Source organism: Tinamus guttatus, unplaced genomic scaffold (genome assembly GCF_059628265.1).
Source record: "Tinamus guttatus ecotype Peru unplaced genomic scaffold, ASM5962826v1 Tinamus_guttatus_pri_ptg000150l, whole genome shotgun sequence".
Lineage (NCBI taxonomy): Eukaryota > Metazoa > Chordata > Aves > Tinamiformes > Tinamidae > Tinamus > Tinamus guttatus.
The window spans coordinates 3,934,835-3,953,567 of record NW_028288684.1 but is presented as its reverse complement, the minus strand read 5'-3'; the positions used below and the strand labels follow the sequence as shown (position 1 = coordinate 3,953,567).

Below are 18,733 nucleotides of genomic sequence, written 5' to 3'. Positions count from 1 at the left end.
GTGCTAGGAACTTACTAATGGAAGTCTATATCCAGATGGGAGTGAGCCACAAGACTGGTAGGCTGAGAGGGAAAAAAAAAAAAGAAGAAGAAAGAAGAAGGAAAAAAAAAGTGTCTGGAGTAATGAATATATAAAAGGAAGACATGGTAACATGAATTCGAATACACAAATGGGGGTGAAAGGGAGAAATATTTGTCGGAGACCAGAGATGCACTGCAGAGGAAAAGCATTGGAGTTGAAAAACACTGAGCTAGGCAACAGGATTTGAAAAGTTAAGTGAAACTGAGTACTCTGAATTTGAATATCCTCACAAGGGCATTCCATATTTCTTAGGAAAGGAGACTGGAAAAAGCCTGGAAGTGAGTATTGAGGATAATCATGAATTGGCAAGAGGATGCACTTCTTGACCCTTTTGGCCCTTTCCATTTGTACAGTCTGTGTTTCGTAGTGATAAATCAGGAATGAGTATAGCAACTAATTGTAGCTGTTGTTTGTTGCTTAAGATCTTAATGAACTGCATTTCTCAATGCCATGACATCAGGGCCAACTTTTCCCTGAGGCCTCAGAGTTCATTCTGCAAAAGGATGGGAAACTGAACTATTATTAATGCTACAAATGGCCCCCTTTTTTTTGAGATTAGTTTTGCTACTGCTTGGAATGCTTTATGGGATTTCTATGCATTCTAAGGAAGTTTTCAGGCACTGGAAAAGGAGCGAGGTTTGGGGAGTCACCAAGAAAGCCCTTCAAAATCCCTCCCTGCTGTGCCCTCTCTCCTAAGAACCACCACCTCAGCCTTGCACAGGAAAGCAGCAATAAAAGAGCTGCAGCTGGGTGAATGTGAAACAAGCAGAGACTCGTGTTCAGCTGTCTGTGAGCATCTAATATTTATACAGTGGGCCTGAAACTGAAGTGCAGTGAAAGTAGATACTGCGCAAAAGAAAAGATGTGTAGCTCTTGTGTGGGAGTACAGCCCCTGCAAGCGTGTTCTCCGTCAACGTGCTGCATATTTGTGTGGCTTCCTCCTGGCTGCACGTACAAGTATGAAGGTGGGTCTCTGGCAGTGGCACGTGAGTGGCAAGCCATGCAGTAGATGCTCTGTACTGGTTTTCCCACCCCAAGATTTTATGGGTCCTTCTTTTAGTGAGTATGAGGTGTGTGGAATACGCACTATCCATCAAAGCAGCAAACTTTCCAAGTTGTTAAGAATAACAACTGTTCATTCGGCCTATTCCCTGTCACGTGTTTTAAGTTCACTTAAGTACATTTAATCTCTGATCTCAGTGATCTCCTTAATGACTGTAGCACAGTTTAGGAAATAATTTAGGACAGCATGGGTCGTGAATTTTCAAAGTTGTATCTTGTAAAATGGCCACTTTTTTTTCTTTCAAATATTATATTAAATTAAGGTATGCATTCTCTTAATTCTTTGTTAGCACGTCTAACAAGAAACCTACTTTTCATGTTAATTCTTTTAGAAAAGCAAAATCTGTTTTAGGTTTTTTTGATAGATTATTATTTAAGTGGTATATGAACTGCTGTATCCTTAAGTCACTTCTGAGATGCAACAGCCAGTTTTAACTTCTAAACTGTGATTTTTAAGCTATACAAACACTTTACATAACAGCATTCTTCTGCAGCCTCAATATATGTTTTGAAGAAAACTTCCAAACTGCTCTTAAAAATACTGTGTTCAAATTTTAAAAAGGAATAGCTGACGTGGAAAGGGCTGTGGATCTGTTTAAGAGGCTGCAGCTCTGTGGGTCAGTCTCCATTTTCACGTGGATTCATGCTTTTTCACACATGCTCTCCTGCTCTTACCCTCCTCCCTCCCTCCCTCAGCATATGTGCAGTCTCCTCTGGAACTAAACTGTTTCACATTGCGATAATGAAAATAAGGCTGTGGCAGCAGTTTGATCAGTCTGTAAAAAACAAGCCATAATTTGCACTTAATGCTGCTCCTTGGATTGTGACAGAGGTAAAACATCCTTTAAAAATGCAGTGTATGTCAGACTGCAGCTCAGCGGGTGATTTGAGGTTTGCTTTGGCAGCTTTTGGGGTGCATTTGTGCCGTTTTGGTTCTTGCTCCCTGAGACCCCGCTCGCCTGTGGCGGGGGACACGCAGCAAACACAGCGCGTGCCAGATTAGAGCAGGAACACACCAGGGAGAACCGGGATAACCCGGTTTATTTTATCATGTCTGCCTTTATCAGCATCGACCTTCTCTCGAGATAATCAGTACAAGCTGGAAGAGGAATGATGTTAGCGGGGTGACCTTTGCGGAGGCAAGTCACCCGGAAATGGCCGTGACTTGGCCAGTCACATTTCTGCCCTCCCTGCCCCCTTCCAGGTTTTCGGGAACGTTGACTTCCAGGGAACCTACTGCTCAGGCACTAATCTTTCCTAATGCCTCTCCAACTTGTTATATTGCTTTTTGAACAGTGTGTTTGGAAGTCGGAAAGGTAGCTATGACAAAATGTCATTAAGGTGCCATCGTGTAAATTAAAACGCGGTTAATGGAGCTACTCGTGGCTGACTCATTGACCCAGTATGAGGCTCTCGTGGAATTAATGGATGCCAGGGGATCAACCTTCGGGGGAAAAAAGAAAGAAAGAAAAAGAAGTGGCAGCTTTAAAACCTTGAAGTGAATTATATTAGAAAAGTGAAAACGTCTGGGTTGGATTTGATTTCACTGGGCGGCCATAAAATGGTATACTCTTAGCAAAACATATTAAACAGAAATGTCAGATTTGAGGCAAATGGTATACAATTATGATAGTGTTAATAGTGGTCCTCTATCACCCCACGACATATTTTTAAAGTTTAATTTCTCAGCAGCTTGGATTTGTCACAAGCTTGTAAATTAGAAAATGTGTTGTGGGATGTTTTCGCACACAAAGACACAAGGCATATAACACTGTTAACTATACCTTGGGGTTTTAGTATAGCTATTAAAATAAACTAGAGATCACATTTACAGTCGTGAAATGTCTGTTATAATATTCATTTTACCTCTTTTTTTTCCCCCACCCCTCTGTGAGTTTACTGCATCATTCTTCACCCAAGAAGAGCCAGGCTTCTTGGGCAATTTTAGAGGTAGCTGACTATTAAATGATAGAAAGCTAACCTGTCTTATTAGAAGTGTGAATGAAAGGGGAGCAGAGGAGGTTACCAGCTTGTGAAATGTCAAGGACAACTAGACAGAAATTACTGCAAATGGATTTAGATCACTAGAATCCCTATTTTTATTAACTCTTTGAACTCTCGATATTTATTGTGATAAGAAATTACCCATGACAGGTTAGTTAGTCAGAAAGATTTATTTGGATCCTTTGATATGTTTTGGCTACAGCAAAGAAGCCAATAAAATTATCTGAGGCGCATTAATTGATGCAAAATTATATCCCGGCTGAATGGAATACAGTAATAATAACCACACATGTGTGAATTGTTTGCTTGGCTAGTGAGTATTTTAAAATACCAGAGATCTTTTTTCCACATTAGTCTATTTTGTTTTATTTCTTTGAATTTCCTCATTTTATGCCTGGAAACTGATGAAACTTTTAGGAAAGTTTATTTTGTGTTGTTATTTATGATGTTTTCCTTTACATCTTGATTTATACCAGCAGACTAAACACCTGTAGTTTAGGAGGGTAGTATTTTAAGATTTTTCTTTCATGAACATTTGTAGCAGGAAAAAGAAAGTTTTCAGAAATTTTTTTTTTTTCAAAATCCTGATAATTTCAAACAATTCCCTTTGCATAGAGCACAACCCTGTACCTTTCACTATAGTACAGGGTAACTACACTACAGTAACTGTGAAATAGGCTTTATAAAAAGATTCTGTCTGTCAAGCGAAAAACGGATAATAATAACAAAACCAGATAATAATACTGATTATTCTAATCATTATAATTAACCAAAAGTTTGTCAGGAAGTTTGGGGGGGATGAAAAGAAAAGCCTTGCACATCTCTAACTAAAACTTAAGCAGTGTAGCAATTAGAAGGTAAAATTATTGTCATTCATTTGGACTTTTAGAACTTGAAAAGGTGTAAAGCTGACATTACAAATACGTAATAATCTCTGTAAAGGCAAAAAGAGTAATATTTTCTCTATATCTACTTTAGTTTGATGGATAGGACAGTGAAAAATGGGCTGAGATAATGTAAAGAGAGAGACAGGCCAGGCATTAGATATAATTTCTTCACATGAAAAATGCAAGGTCAGTTGATGGAAGGAGTGTGGAGCTGCTGTCAGTCACATGCTGGGACAGCTGAGACAACAAGTGTCCGGCAGGTAGCTGTAGCTGAACCTCTTCTGAATTAAGGAGTGGACTAGATCACCTCTTACGTGCTCCTGAGCATCTCAAGACACATTTTGAAGATTCTAGCAATGCTAGCAAATTCATCATCACGGGATTTTGTGACAGGCCTAATTTTTAGTGTATATTCATTCATTTTCAAGAAATGAGAGGGGAAGGATTTGTCTGAGTTATTTGTAAGTGGTGCTGTTGTTTAGAATAGCCGGCAGCGGAGGCTACAAATTTTCAAGAGAAGTTAAACAATACCAAAGCGAATTGAATGGTTAACACGGAATGCGGGAAATATCAAAGTATCTGGAAAGAGTCACAGTACAAATCTCAAGAAAAAGTTCAGTTCATGCTATGTAGCACTCAAATAAGCAAACAAAATTGTAGGCTGAACCAAAAGTAGCACTAAAGGGAATACCGAGACTAATGGTTTTAATCATTTTTGTTCAATACTATGTTTAATTTGGTTAATCTGACTTAATTAAAAAAGAATAAAGCGAATGTATAAGTGAAATAATTTGGATTCTAGAGAGTGCCAGAGTGTCATTTGAAGAAGATTTAGAATCCTGACCCTGCTTAGCTTCCACAGCGCAGAAATAAGACAGATCAAACTATACATATACAATATACAATATAATAAATCTTACTAAGAAAGTGATTCGCAAGCTTTCTGTTTATTTCTATTTATGTTTTGTGCTATCCCAGACAAGGGAACATTAAATTATACTGAAAGCAAGTAACAACAAAGATAAAATTACTAGATGGAAATGCCATTAAAAATATTCAGTGTTTCAAGATACGACTGAAGTCAAAAGGTTAGCAGAACTTAGGCAAACGCTAGATGTGCCTCTGAGTAACATAATTCTTTCAGACACTTTATATGTAAAAGTTTACAATTAGAGCCTCAGAGTAGAAAATTTGAAAAAGAGTCTATATATCTTTGATAGAGTAAAATCTCCCTTGCTATTTGACATTATAGGTTAGTTCACCACCATGTTACGTTAAAACTTGCAATATTTAAAAAGCAGCGATGTGTGTTTCAAGGGTCTTGTTCAAAATAACAGTAAACTTTGTTTAAAAGTTTAACGGAAAAAAAAGTTAAGGAAATTTATTTCCTTAAAAAATTCTGTTTCATTTTAATGTGATGCTTTTGTATTTTGAATGAAGCAACATTTCCACATGTTTCTTTGTTTGTGTTTCTTTGAGACAATGCTTTCAGTTTGTCAGTCACTAATTTGTAGGTGTAATTTGCACATGTTGCTTTGTGGTTGGTCCTTAGTCCACAATTAATAGTAATTTGCTGAGCTCTAGAAAAGTTTTTGTCTGGTTTTCTCCAACTGGGTGGATCGTTCATAGACCAAAGGGCTTCCTTAAGAACCTGAGTAATATAGAGGACAGTGCAGCAGTTTGTTTTTTGAAATGCTCCGAACAAATTAAGGGTATATAACCAAACTTAAAATTGCCAGTAAAATAATCTGCTTTAATTGACATTCTGGTGTTCTGAATTGTGTTTTATTTTGCTTTGCGTTAGCTGCTGTTTTACTGTTTACTGCATGTAATGTTTTTAAATATTTTGGTATTTTTGAAATTACTCGTTTTATAATGAGCAATTAATTCAAGCTCAGATTCACTTGGTTAGAATTTTCTACTAGTTGGATGTTGTTTGGGGTTGAATCTTAGTTTAATATTGATTCATGCTGTCTGTAGTATATTACAAGTGATGTAAAGAACCCAAGCAAATTGCCTCTCTAAAAATACTTAAAATTTCAACATAAATATTCATATACTTGTGTTTAGTGATTAAACTTGAAAGAACCATCTATGCTTTAGCTGCTGTATTCTCTATGGGATTGCAGATCAGATTTAATTAGATAAGTTAGAGTCTGTAGTGACTTTTTTTTACGCTCTACATGTCTGCAGTCTCTGAAAGCACCACAAAGAGATTCAGATTTCAGGTGCTGTGTCATCAGTTTTGATTATGTTACACAACTGAATACCATAATGCTTTTAACAACTTAATTTAGTGAATTTAATCCATATCTACATATTAGAAAAGAGATGGTGGGTTTTAAAGCTTTTTTTGTTATTGCAGTTCAGTACTTAAATTGCTGTCTATTGACAGCAGCAAATGGAGATATTTATTACATTTATTATGTCAAACTTTTGCATTTGTATTTAACTGTCCTAGAAATTGGAAAAAAAGATGTCTAAAATGCGATATTACACTGGAGATCATCTGTGCTACTCAGTAAATGAATGCTCACAGTTTAAATACCATGCATTTATGTTTTCAGGGCATTTTCTATGCTGACTTTTTTTTTCTATTTTTTTTTTGGATAGTAGAAATAGAGATGGAATTTTCTTAAAGCAGAAAAGCTCATCCATCTTGCATTGTATTTCCTTATGTATGTATCTGAATTGCCACCTTTTCTTATGCAATTAAAGCATATAGAGAAATAACACCAAAACAGTGATATATTGGCATTCTTTTCCTTTTGAATAAGTGTAGCTAAATAGGGATTAAAATAAACAACATATTAATACTATTGAAGGATCAGCATGCAGTTTCTGGCATGAATTATGCTGATCTCTTTTATTGATATGTATTGGTTTCCCCAATCTTTTATGAAAATCTTTTATTAAAATGAGCATAGGAAAACCAAGTATTGTCTAATATTTCATTATGATATGTGTTTTTGAGATAAAGTACATGAAATAGATTAATAAATTTCACAGAAACACAAGAGAGGCAGAAAGGTTTTAAAGGCTACTACAGCAGAGACTGATTCTAGCAGCATCGTTTAGCATCTCTGTGTAAAGGGAAAATTACATGTTGTGTTTTCTCCCTCCTAGGAGTTAATTCCAGAGTTTTACTACCTACCAGAGATGTTTGTCAACAGTAATGGGTATAATCTAGGAGTCAGAGAAGATGAAGCTGTTGTGAATGATGTTGAGCTTCCTCCTTGGGCGAAGAAGCCTGAAGACTTTGTCCGTATCAACAGGATGGTAAGCAGCATTTCAGTTTAGCCTGAGTAATGAGGTCTCTGCTTTAATGAACTAACCTATTGCTGTGTTTTTAGTCTCTTTAGAACTAGGTTTAAAAAAAAAAGAAGGGAGAGAGAATTTTCTTTCTGTCTTGCTTGACAGTGCTCTTTATTTTAGAATGGATTTTCCTTTAATGTACCCAAATAATGTAACTTGAAATTCAGTTACTTATTCCCTCATGAGAAGACATCAGATGGGTATCATAGAATCATAGAATCATAGAATGCTTAGGGTTGGAAGGGACCTCTAGAGATCATCTAGTCCAACCCCCCTGCACACGCAGGGTCACCTAGAACAACAGAGGCTGTTCCTTCTGACTGTCTTCTACAAGAAAAAAAAAGTTGTTGTAAATGCTTGTATATGGAAAGAAATGAGCAACACTAGGTCAACCCTAGGTCCGCACCTGGAAGTGCAGAAATACAGTTAAACCAACAACTGAACAAATTTTGCTTCACCATGGAGTCAACAGAATTTAACATGAAAAGCATTTATATATACTGTATATTTTTCTTTAATTTTACAGATAATATGGTAATAATAAAATTCACACATGGGCATATTTCTAGTTAGGAGAAACAAGGCATATTCTTATGCTTAGGCCCACATTAGCTCAATTTCTGGTTGTATCTTAGAAATAGATCTTCCTTAAAATGTGTATTACCTGTGTTGCTTATACATTCTTTCAAGCTATTTGTTTCCATACAGTTGCAGAACTGTTCAGCTTGTGCATTATTCCCCACAGTGCTTTTGTGTAGCATTGTAAATCTACCAGTGTTGTTTTTCTTATGATCAGTTTGGCAATTTAATTTCAAGAAGTGTATACTTAAAGAAAATTGGTCAGGAGTTGATGGAAAAAATGGCCATTTGAGGTTCAAAAGAATGGCAGCATATTATAAAAAAAAATCTTATTCTTAGAAGTGCATGATTTAGAGGTGTCCTCTATTGAGGACAGTAAATGATTTGACATATGCACAGCAGTCTCCTAAGGAAGCAATGGCAACCTCATCACTTGAGGCATATGAAATGCACGAAACAAAACATGAGAAATGTTTTCCAGGGAGTAGTCTTTCCCTGGCAGGAAGAAGCTCAGCAATATTTTCCTTCTTCTTCTTGGCTGATTTCTCTCATCTACATTCTGTAGATCTGTACATCTGTATTGCAACATTCCTTAAAAATCCCAAGTAATTGTCACAGCTTATGGCACTAAATTTGGGTGCAATGTTATTAGCAGAAAAGGAGACATACTAAAAGGGCTGCAAACCTCTGCTAGCATTATTCAGGGTGACAAATACAGTCCCGGGTAAGTGTCTCTGGAGGACCCATGTCACTGCCCAGAGCCCCTTTCAGGCTGTGGCTGTGGCTGAACCTGTTCGGGGCCCAGGAGGAATCACACTGCAGCTGGCCAGAGGTTTGGTTTTGACATGGGTGAGAACAGAAGGAGATACATTTAGTGTGATACCTTAGTGAAAAAAAGGGTAAACAAACTGCCGCTATTGAGGAAAATAAGGAGTGGGACATACTACTGACACCCTTTGGGAAATTTTGTGAAGAAATTTTATATATAAGCTTCTTCTTGTGTCCTAAGTTGTGTTTCCCCATCATTCATTTAATAAGTGCAGAGGTGGAAGAATTAATACAAAGAAAATAGACACCTTGTGTCAAGAGATGACCCCAATATAAGCATGATGTGACATTGATTTCTGTGGTGCAATTTCTGCTTTTGAGAAAATAGCAGAGGAAGTTCTCTGTGGTAGAGTTTGGTGTTTTGGATATTTACAGCTGCTGAGGAACAGCTGCTTGCATGAATTTAGAGGAGTGCAGCATTTCTGCCCCTTCAAAACTATACTTTCAATAAAGGATGGTATTTAAAAACTGGAAATGCTTTTTAACTATTAAGCTGTCAGAGCTTGGAATCACTAATGACTGATTCCATATGTGTGTAAGTATGCTCAGACTGCCACGGGGCAGACAAGCTCATGTTAAGATTACAACTACTGGCTTCAACTTCTTGAGCACTCCTCAAATTCCTAAAACCAAAAATGATCTCACTGACATATCGTACCCTTCCTCTTCTTTCTTCCACCTGTGTCCCCACAGATGTGTGCATCGTGCTGTTATGATATAGTTTTGCCTGAAGGCATTTTCTGCCTGGCCTTTATTCATCCCAGCATCCAGTTTTAGCAAGAGCATGATCAGTAGTTAAAGTTTGGCTCTCCGGAAACCCATGCTATCTTCAAGTGAGCAGCTTGATGAAGTTTATACATGATATAAAGCTGGGAATTGTTAGTACTGGGAGAAAGGGACATCTATTTATTTGAATTAGGTGCAGAAAATAAATTCACTAAAAGTCACCTTGGGAGGAAAGAATTGAAGATATTCAATAGAAAGCAGATATCTGGAAACAAAAATAGTACCAAAAGAGAGTAGAAGCAAAAGAAGGGTAATAATGAGCAGCAATTACATTGGATAGTACTCGTAATTCTACGTGGCACCAAAAAGAAAAGTGTATTTTGAGGCCATCTGTGGAGAATTATTTCCTCACAGAGGATGTAAACAGTTGTACCTTTCTATGGTCCTTTTGAGACTGCACCTGGATTATTGGATTCATTTCTGGGCAACTAGATGACAGAAGAAGTGTTAAAAATTGGATGGAGTTCAGACAGTAAAAACAATGTGAAGGACTTTGCAATGTATAAGGAGCATAATATGTGAATAGATTTTTATAAAACTTATTATATAGAGGTAGCAAGTAGCTAAAGTAGGATAATCCCTTTATGAAATGTAGATAGCATGTGTAGTAGGAGGTAATGGAATTATATTTTGAAAGGTAAAATGTGCAGTAATTTATCAGAAAAGCTTCCTCACATAGGGATTTATTAGCAAATGGAACAAACTGCTTCTACATTCTGGTTTTGGGCACTAAAAATAGACTTGACAAAGTAGGAGAAAATGTACTCTAGGGAACAAATTGGAAGATTTAACATTCCTTACCTCATGTCTGAGTCCACGTTTTGAACTGGTCAGCAGATGTGTTAGTTAGGTCATCCCTAGGCCAAGCTTCGGGTGTTGCACAAGAGTCTATCCCAAGGCAAAAAAAAAAAAAATGCCTGGGTGCAGTGCTGAGGTGTAAAAGAGAACGTGTGAGTGCACTGGGAATTTCCACACAGTTCAGCAAAGCAAGCAGAGAACACATTTGCAGAGAAGCCACAGAAAAGGCAAGACTACACCAAGTGTGAACCTGATCCATTGCCTAATGAAATCAGTGGTGGTCATTCCCTTTCACTGAAAAGCATTAGTGGTACCACAGAGGGGGCTCTTGTTTTCCTAGCTGATTATATTCTCATGTCTTCATATGTATTTTTTGCTTGCTACAGTCACACATGATGTGTAATTTTACCTAGGAATAAATACAATTCCTTATGTTGAGCCTGCTTACACAATTATAAATGTGAACATATTCTTTAAATAACAGCAAGAATTTCAGCACATAGAGAATAGCCATAGAAAACACCATATAGACATAGTGACCCAAATTGACATAATAATTTAACAAAGTAGTTAACACACTAAAACTGAGAAATATTTTCTCGAGGCTGCTTCGTTTGATTGTTTGCTTGTGTATTTTACATTCCCAAAGAAATGCAGAAATAGAAATGAAAATGCTTTTCCATCAAAAGAGATTCCATTAAACTCATGAAAATTAGACTTACTTAGAGCCTGGAATTGGGGGTTGTTGTAGCAGTTTTATTTATCCATACAAAGCTAGACTGATTACGCCGCACTTACTCATGAAACATTAATAAAGCCCTATGTTCAATGCTAACGTGATTACGGTCTGACCCTGGTGATGTCAGAAAGGACGGAGGCAGAAAGTGTCCCTGATAACATTACCCTAATGCTGGGCTCATCAATCATAATCTCCCAGTTTACCAGAAAAAAAAAAAAAAAAAGAGAGAGAGAGAGAAAAAAACCCCAGCACACATAAAACCTTTCACAGATGTGCATCTGTAGTCCTACTCAGCCTCTCAATCCCCACAGACTTAGAGCAGCCCTGAGAGCCAGAAATAGAACATATTCAGTCAGTAAGTCAAGCATGCTAAATCAAGGCAGGGAGCACCACTGTGAACACTGGAGCAGAGCTTTCATAATAAGCGTTCTGTAGTTTGGAAACAAAAGATGCAATACTGTGTATTTCAAAGCTAATTATAATGATATTTTGATTATGGCTTAGGCACATATTAAATTACTAATTACAATGTTGAGTAAAGTGTTTTCACTATAAATTATATTTTTGAGAGTCTAAATGGTATACTGTTTTTGTAATACATATTTTGTCACTGTTACATAACTCCCTTATTAAGATTGAATTTTTTTCTTGCTATGAAGGGATTTATTTACCCACTTCTACCACCAGTTGTATTTTCTGTACTGTTCCATGGCTACTCAGAAGCATGTGTAGTGTTTCATAATCAAAAAGCTTTTTGGGTAGTCGTTAGATACATATATTATTAAATCTCCATGCTGTAAGGTTCTAGAAGATTTATTCCTTTTCCTCACCATTCAGCAGCATTTGATAGCCCTTTTTTAGCAGAGTAACAGTAGATATGATTTTATTTTACTTTCTCTGTGGTAGTTTGATTTTATTTTCTATATTGCAAGAACAATTGCCTTTGCTCTTAATGCAATTAAATTAATCCACAGCTCATAAGGGTTTCAAATTTATTTGGAAATCACAGCAATTCTTAAAAAAAGCTTTCAATACTGCCAAAGAATCTACTTGCATCATAAGTTGCACATGTAAAGGATCTGTTTCCCTGCAAGCATCCCCGAACAACCCAAATCTGTAGAATGTGCCCCTGCTTCCCTTTTTAAAAGATTATTTAGTTTAAACACGGAAAATGAATTTCAGATTTCACTGTTTCCTGTTTTATTTTATGGCAAGAGATAAAGAGTTTACTCTCATAATCAGTCCAAGAAATGTCAAATGAGTCATGGAAATACGAGTCTGAGAGAATCTGCACAATTCATGGCTACTCAGGTGTTCACATGTAAGAAGAGAAACAAGAAAAACCTGGAGCGTAGGCTCAAATGATCCAGCGTAAGCTGGTGCTTTACTAAAGCAGATCTGCAAAACCAAAGGATCTTGGAGTGCTTCTAAAAAAATACTTTAAGCATGTCAAATTTAAGTTAATGGCAAGAAGTGAGCTAATACAGTAGTTAATGTTGTAGTTAATAGCTAGCTTATATTATAGCTTTGCAGAGATATATATAGTATATACCCATGTCAAATCTACATCAAGCTATTTTGGGAATAGCCTCATTGAAGGCTTCTACACCATTGCTATTTAACAGTAAGAATCTATCAAAAGCCTTAAATAATAATATATAATTATATAAGTTAGTTTGTTGTTGTTGTTTTCTTAAATTTCAGGTTAAATTATTTTGGAGGCTTTTAACTTTTTTTGGGGGGGGCATATTTTCCAGGCCAAAATGTTCTCAAAAACTCTGTTCTGCGAGGTAATAACCAGCCTAATTTAACCAGCCTATTATTGCCTCTTTCTGTCGGCTACTATACCTACAAATTATCTTTTTGCACAGAAAATTCCCTCAGCCTATTCCTGACTGAGCCTGGCATATCCTTGAGAAACCAAACCGTGTCCAGTTGGTGGCAAACAGCTCGTAAATTTTAAGGAGGTCCTTAAAGAAAGAGGGAGCAATTTGGGCACTAGAGCAAATTAGGGTGAGGAAGCTGTAAGTATCGAGTTGCCTGAGCAGCGTAACAGAAGGACTAGTGAGCGGTACCAGCAGGCCAGGTAGCAAATCTCATATCAGTGTCAGGAGTTCTGTCCTGACTCAGCCATGTCCTCGTTGGAAAGTGCAAATCAGGACCCTGTTCCCCACCAAGAGCTGTGTAGGGCTTGGCAGCCTTTTGGTGGCCTCTGCGAGTGCTCCCTATAACTCAGGGCCAACCTTGCTGAAAATAGTTCTTCGGATTTCCCACTTGATGTGGAATTCTGAAATTCTTAGTTCAAAAATAATTAAATTCAACCCCTGGAAATTTCTGCAAATCTTTTATTGCATTTTCGTGTACAGACCTTTAAGGAAGGCCTTACGCGGTACTTTAAGGACTTACACAGAACAATCAACCTGCTGGAGTTTAGGACTGAAGATGGAAGACAAGACATGGTGCTGCTAAAAAATAGCTCTTTTTTTTAGGAAGTTATTAAAAAACAGTTCATCTATGTGAAATAGAAGTTCTCCAAAACTGCCAATGTCAATAAGACCTTGCCTGAATGACAAGCTGCTGAGTAAGAGCTGGTCATGCAAGTTAGAACTGCCTCAGGGAAACACAACGTAGACATTCAACTTTCCTAACAGGGAGGGAGGATGTTAGGGAAGATAATGTGTGAAATATGCTGATTTGACCCAAGCATTTATTTTTACAACTTTTACTGTGCTGCCTTTAAATAGCATCTGCCTCTATCCAAAAATTCAATCTTTTTTCCTGCAATATTCTGCATACTCTAGAAGAGAGTCTTTTTGACCAACACATAACATTTTTCTCCATGAATTGCTTTATTAACACATAAATAATGGGTATGAATGCAAAAAGGCATTTATGAATATGCAGAACACAGAGAAGAAAGAGAACATTTAGGCTGCCAGCTATAAGTTGGCCCAAGACAGATGCTGGAAAGACAACAGCCTTTAAACTGTATTTTAAATTCATTTACATACAAAAGAACATGTTTTTTTTTTTTTTTAAAAAAAAAAACAAGCATTTAAAAGTTAGGACATGCTTTATTCACGATATCTTTGGCACGCTTTATTTTATCCTTACCTGCTATCATCCTGCATGCTGAATAAGGTAAAAGCCCTATAGAAAATGTTATGTCAGATCATGCAGTGATTGACTATTTCATGTTACACGCACTCAGCACACTACAATTAAGGATCTACCATTTTGTAATTTACTGGGAGATGTGCTTTGAATAAATAGTACTTTAAATTGTGTTTACTATAAGATAGTATTCATGCTGTTTAAATGTCCTGTGACATTACATGGTTCTCTGCCATACTTTCTATAGCACTTTGTTGTCTTCTAAACTTGAGTGCTTGAAAGCTGAGGAATAGGTCAACTATTGAGAATGATCCTCCCCATTCCTTTTGCTCAGGAAGAGCTTTCCCTAGGTTGGCAGATCAGGGATGAGTTTTCTCACAGGCTGTAGAGAGTTTCCTCTTCCAAGAGGAGCCTTAGAGGGGAAATGGACTGGGAATGACTGATCTGGGAAGGCCACCCTGTGCAAGCCTGCCAGGGGCTTGAGACTTGAAACATTTTGCAATGTAAATAACATGAAAAAAAACCCAAAACTTAAACTTTCCCGGAACAGGTATGAAACCCTGTCCTAGCTGGAAATGATTTCCTTTCAGTAGTGGCAATATGCTGGAATTTCATGGAAAAGAAATCAAATAAACCACATAAGTCTTTGAGAATGAATAGTATTAGATAATGTAATTTGCAGGGTTGCTGCCAACTCTTCCTGCCTGCAGTGAGTAATGGTAGACTTGACATGCAAGTTTACATAATCAGTTGTCTTAATGTTGATTTTATTTTCCAGAAACACTGATATAGGAGCCCAATTTTCTACTAAATACACACTGAATATATACCTTCACTTTAAGAAGTCAGTCAGATAACAATGCACTTAGCTGCGTTCAGAAAAGAACAGTTTTCTGAACACAGTGTTTGTGAAAAGTAGTGCCTAGAGGTACTTAGAGCACTGCTTTGTATACCTCTTCAGAAGACCTCTCATATTTACTTTCTTCTCCTGGAAAAAGTTACAATATATTTGACATGCTCAACAATAAAGACTGGAGTAAAGTTCACAAAGTGTGCTGGCCCCACACCACCTAATTTTCTGTTCTCTTATACCCATAACTAACAGTTTTGATGGCAGCACCAAATTCTATATATATTCTAAGAGTGAAATCGATTTAAATCAGGACAGCACTTTGCTGCAGGCAGTCGTTTTACTGGGCTTCGGAAACTCTGTTTCTGCGTGTGGCCACAAAGGGATCCTGTGTTCTACAGCCACAAAGCTCAATAGCCACAAGGAATCTAAAGTACTGCAGTAACAGGTCTGTTAATCAGGCAAGATTACTAGTAGCTTAATTTTCTGTGTCCTAACAAACTAATGGGAAGTTATTGCCCCCTGAGGGGCACTAGGTAGAGGACACAGTAGAAGACTGTGGTGTAGTTCAGGCAAGCACATACATAAAACCCATGATAGTGGAGCAAGAATCTTCATTTGAATTCCCATTTTTCCCTTAATGTAGTTTTAGGGAAATGGAAATGAGTGTGCAGGACAGCACCTTGGCAGGCCTTGCTGTTCTGCACAAGGGTGCTTTGCAGCAGCCCTACCCAGAAGCACCCCAAGGCCATGGGGCCCACTAGGAATGACATTTATTGAAGCCTGAGCCTGCAGAGATAAGTTCCTGCAGATGTAGAGCTGCTGAGCTGTTTTCATGTGACTTTTAGTTTCTTGAATTGTTTGTGGCAATGTTGCAGCTGCATAACAATTGCATCAACTTATATTCATTGAAATTTATGCATTTGCTTTAATTATTATTAAAACTGATGCATGATTTCAAATCTGTTAATGTAACATAGTCCACTTAAATACATTCTTAGAGTCTTTACAGGCAAATTATTTATGTTTCCAGGCACAGTACCATGGGTATCTAAGACAATAGTCTGGTAGAGGAGTAAGGTGAAGCTATATAATGCTGTCAGCCTTTGAAAAATACAGTTTAGACAGTGATGTCTAATAATGCAGCCAATAATGTCTGATAAAGTCAGATTGCTTAGATCAGACTCAATGGTAATGCTATCATGATTTCCTCTGTCTAGAATTAATTTCTTTCCATATGCTGAGCAGAGGAATAGAAATTTTTGAATCAATTTTTATTCTAGCTAGTGATAGCCTGCCTTTTTTTCTGGTAAATCAACCTAATATCAAAAATGAGTGTGAAAAATACTTTTTGAGAAATTACTCAGTAAGTCACAATTCACAGAGCTAATAGAGCTTTTTAATTCTTAGGTTTTCATTTTATATTTAAGACTAATTAGATATAGTTGGAAAATGAGTTGGAAGACTGCCTTTTTATTATTATTTTTTCTCATTTTCATCATTTTTTCTGATGAATTATGTCCCTTACTTGTTGACTTCAAAAACTAAGGCTTAAAACTCTTGTGAGTAGAAGAAACCCAATAGCTGAGAGGAAGAAAATTCACTTGATATCAAGCTGAATAAAAGATGAAAAATATGTTTTTGGTTTTCAACCCAATATAATTATATTTACTTTTTAATGTTTGAAGGTTTTCAAGTACATTGGATAAACCTAAACAAGAAATATAATTGTCTCCAAGAGGAGAAGATAAGCCATAATTTAAGCATGAAATTGCGAGTTGGAATTTACTGCCTAATTGGAATTTCACTTGCAGGCCCTGGAAAGTGAATTTGTGTCATGTCAACTTCATCAGTGGATTGACCTTATATTTGGCTACAAGCAACGAGGACCAGAAGCAGTGCGTGCGCTCAATGTTTTCCACTACCTAACGTATGAAGGCTCTGTGAACCTGGACAGTATCACTGATCCTGTCCTCAGGGAGGTAGGTGTTTACTGCCATTTCATTCTAAAAACTGAATTAAAATTCATCTCACAAATATTGGTGCTTTTTCCTTCTTTCATTGCTGGGAAAATTGTAGTGTGTGATTTGATTCAAAGCTTAGGCCCTATATGACTTCAGAAGTATTAATAAGCTAGCAATAAAACAAATGTCCCACAATATTTTGTTTGCTTGAAATTACTAATATATTTAATGGCCAGCTATGATATGGGAAATTACAGTGTAATGTATATTCTGCAATATATATTCTGCTACTTTGTATAATTTACTTTTAATGAATTCACTTAGTAGAGCTGAAAATTTTAAACAAATACTTGTGTCATAGTCATGGGAAAAAAATTTAACCTTTCCAGTCAGAAAATGTAGGAGACGTATCTGAATTGGAATGGAAATGGAATAGATGGAGAACGGAAATGATTCAATTACTTTGGTGTTAATTATGTAAAGTATAATCACAGTGTCACTAAACTGGAAAATGTTAGCTACTTGTTGGAATTATGTGCATACAAATATGTATGTTTGTGTATATATGTGTGTATAATATTTATATATGTGCGTATATATACAAGTACATTTTACATTTTATGAGTATATGTCAAGAAAAATTCTGCTAGCTATCCTGATAGATATCTTATTCCGCTCACCACATTTGTGTTTAGTACGACTATTAATTTGAATAATTATTTCTGTAATATCATCCATTCACTGGATAAAACAATTGAAATTAGGTGAAAAGTGTGAAGAAGCAACAGCTGCTAGATGAGTACTGCTGTGATGAAGCTGTACACACAATCTTCCATTCCCCCAGATAGCTACCATCTGCTGCATGCAAAACAGTAATAATTTATACATTGCCAGGCAATGGGTTATTGTTTTTTTGTTTGTTTGTTTTTAAACCTTGGAGAGGTGAATCTACAGATCTTAGAAAGAAATAGATTCTAGGAAGCTTTGTGTTCAGCTAGATATTGGTTTTGTCATGTTTTTTCAGTAGTGCCTTGTGTGCATCTTTCTACATTTTATGCCTCATCAAAGGCAGAAGAACGAAAAAAAATCAGAACAGTAGATTGCTGTGGCTGGATCTTCACAACCGGCACTATAAAGCTTAGATTTTGGAAACAGTTAGTATGTGCTTGTTTTTGAGAGCGAGATGAATTGTATTGATTGCAATGATGAAAAGCTTAATGTTAATGTGAAAGTAATGGTTTTCTGGATTTAAAGACTCTGAGAAGAGTCAATAAGATACAAAACAGCGTACACAAAGGAAGGATGTTTTTTAAAGTATGAAACAGGTGTCAAGAACCATGAACACAAGGGATTTGCATGACTTAAGGTCCTTATTTGCATGGGCAGACTCCTAGATCCTGACTTTAAGGGTTTGCTCCCACAGGGCATCCTGTAGGATTGAGGTCTATCTGTGAACCTTATTTAACATCTTATGACATGATGAGACTCTTCAGCTCTCTTGTGGCTCTACTTACATGCATAACTTGTCATCAGAAATTTCAAGAAATTTATGGAGATGTTTTTGTTCACTCACTTGTATATCTTGTCCATACCCTGTCAGTCAAGAGCATATTAACCTCTTCTTTTGCTTTTACTTGTGCTGTATGAAATTCTAAAGGCACAATTTTATCATCATTTCCACGAGTTTTAGATTAGTAAATAAAATTCCTTTTTAGTGATGAGAAGA

At 36.7% G+C, this 18,733-nt stretch overlaps 1 protein-coding gene across 5 annotated transcripts in view; it reads left to right on the top strand.

Annotated features, from left to right (window-relative positions):
- Window positions 1-18,733, top strand: part of NBEA (neurobeachin) — a 460,133-nt gene that overhangs the window by 397,733 nt on the left and 43,667 nt on the right. For all 5 annotated transcript variants that reach the window (XM_088522208.1, XM_088522209.1, XM_088522210.1 and 2 more), the window contains 2 exons: window positions 7,161-7,313; window positions 16,858-17,025. In XM_088522208.1, coding sequence (XP_088378334.1) covers window positions 7,161-7,313; window positions 16,858-17,025 — 321 coding nt within the window. The remainder of the gene's footprint in view (window positions 1-7,160; window positions 7,314-16,857; window positions 17,026-18,733) is intronic.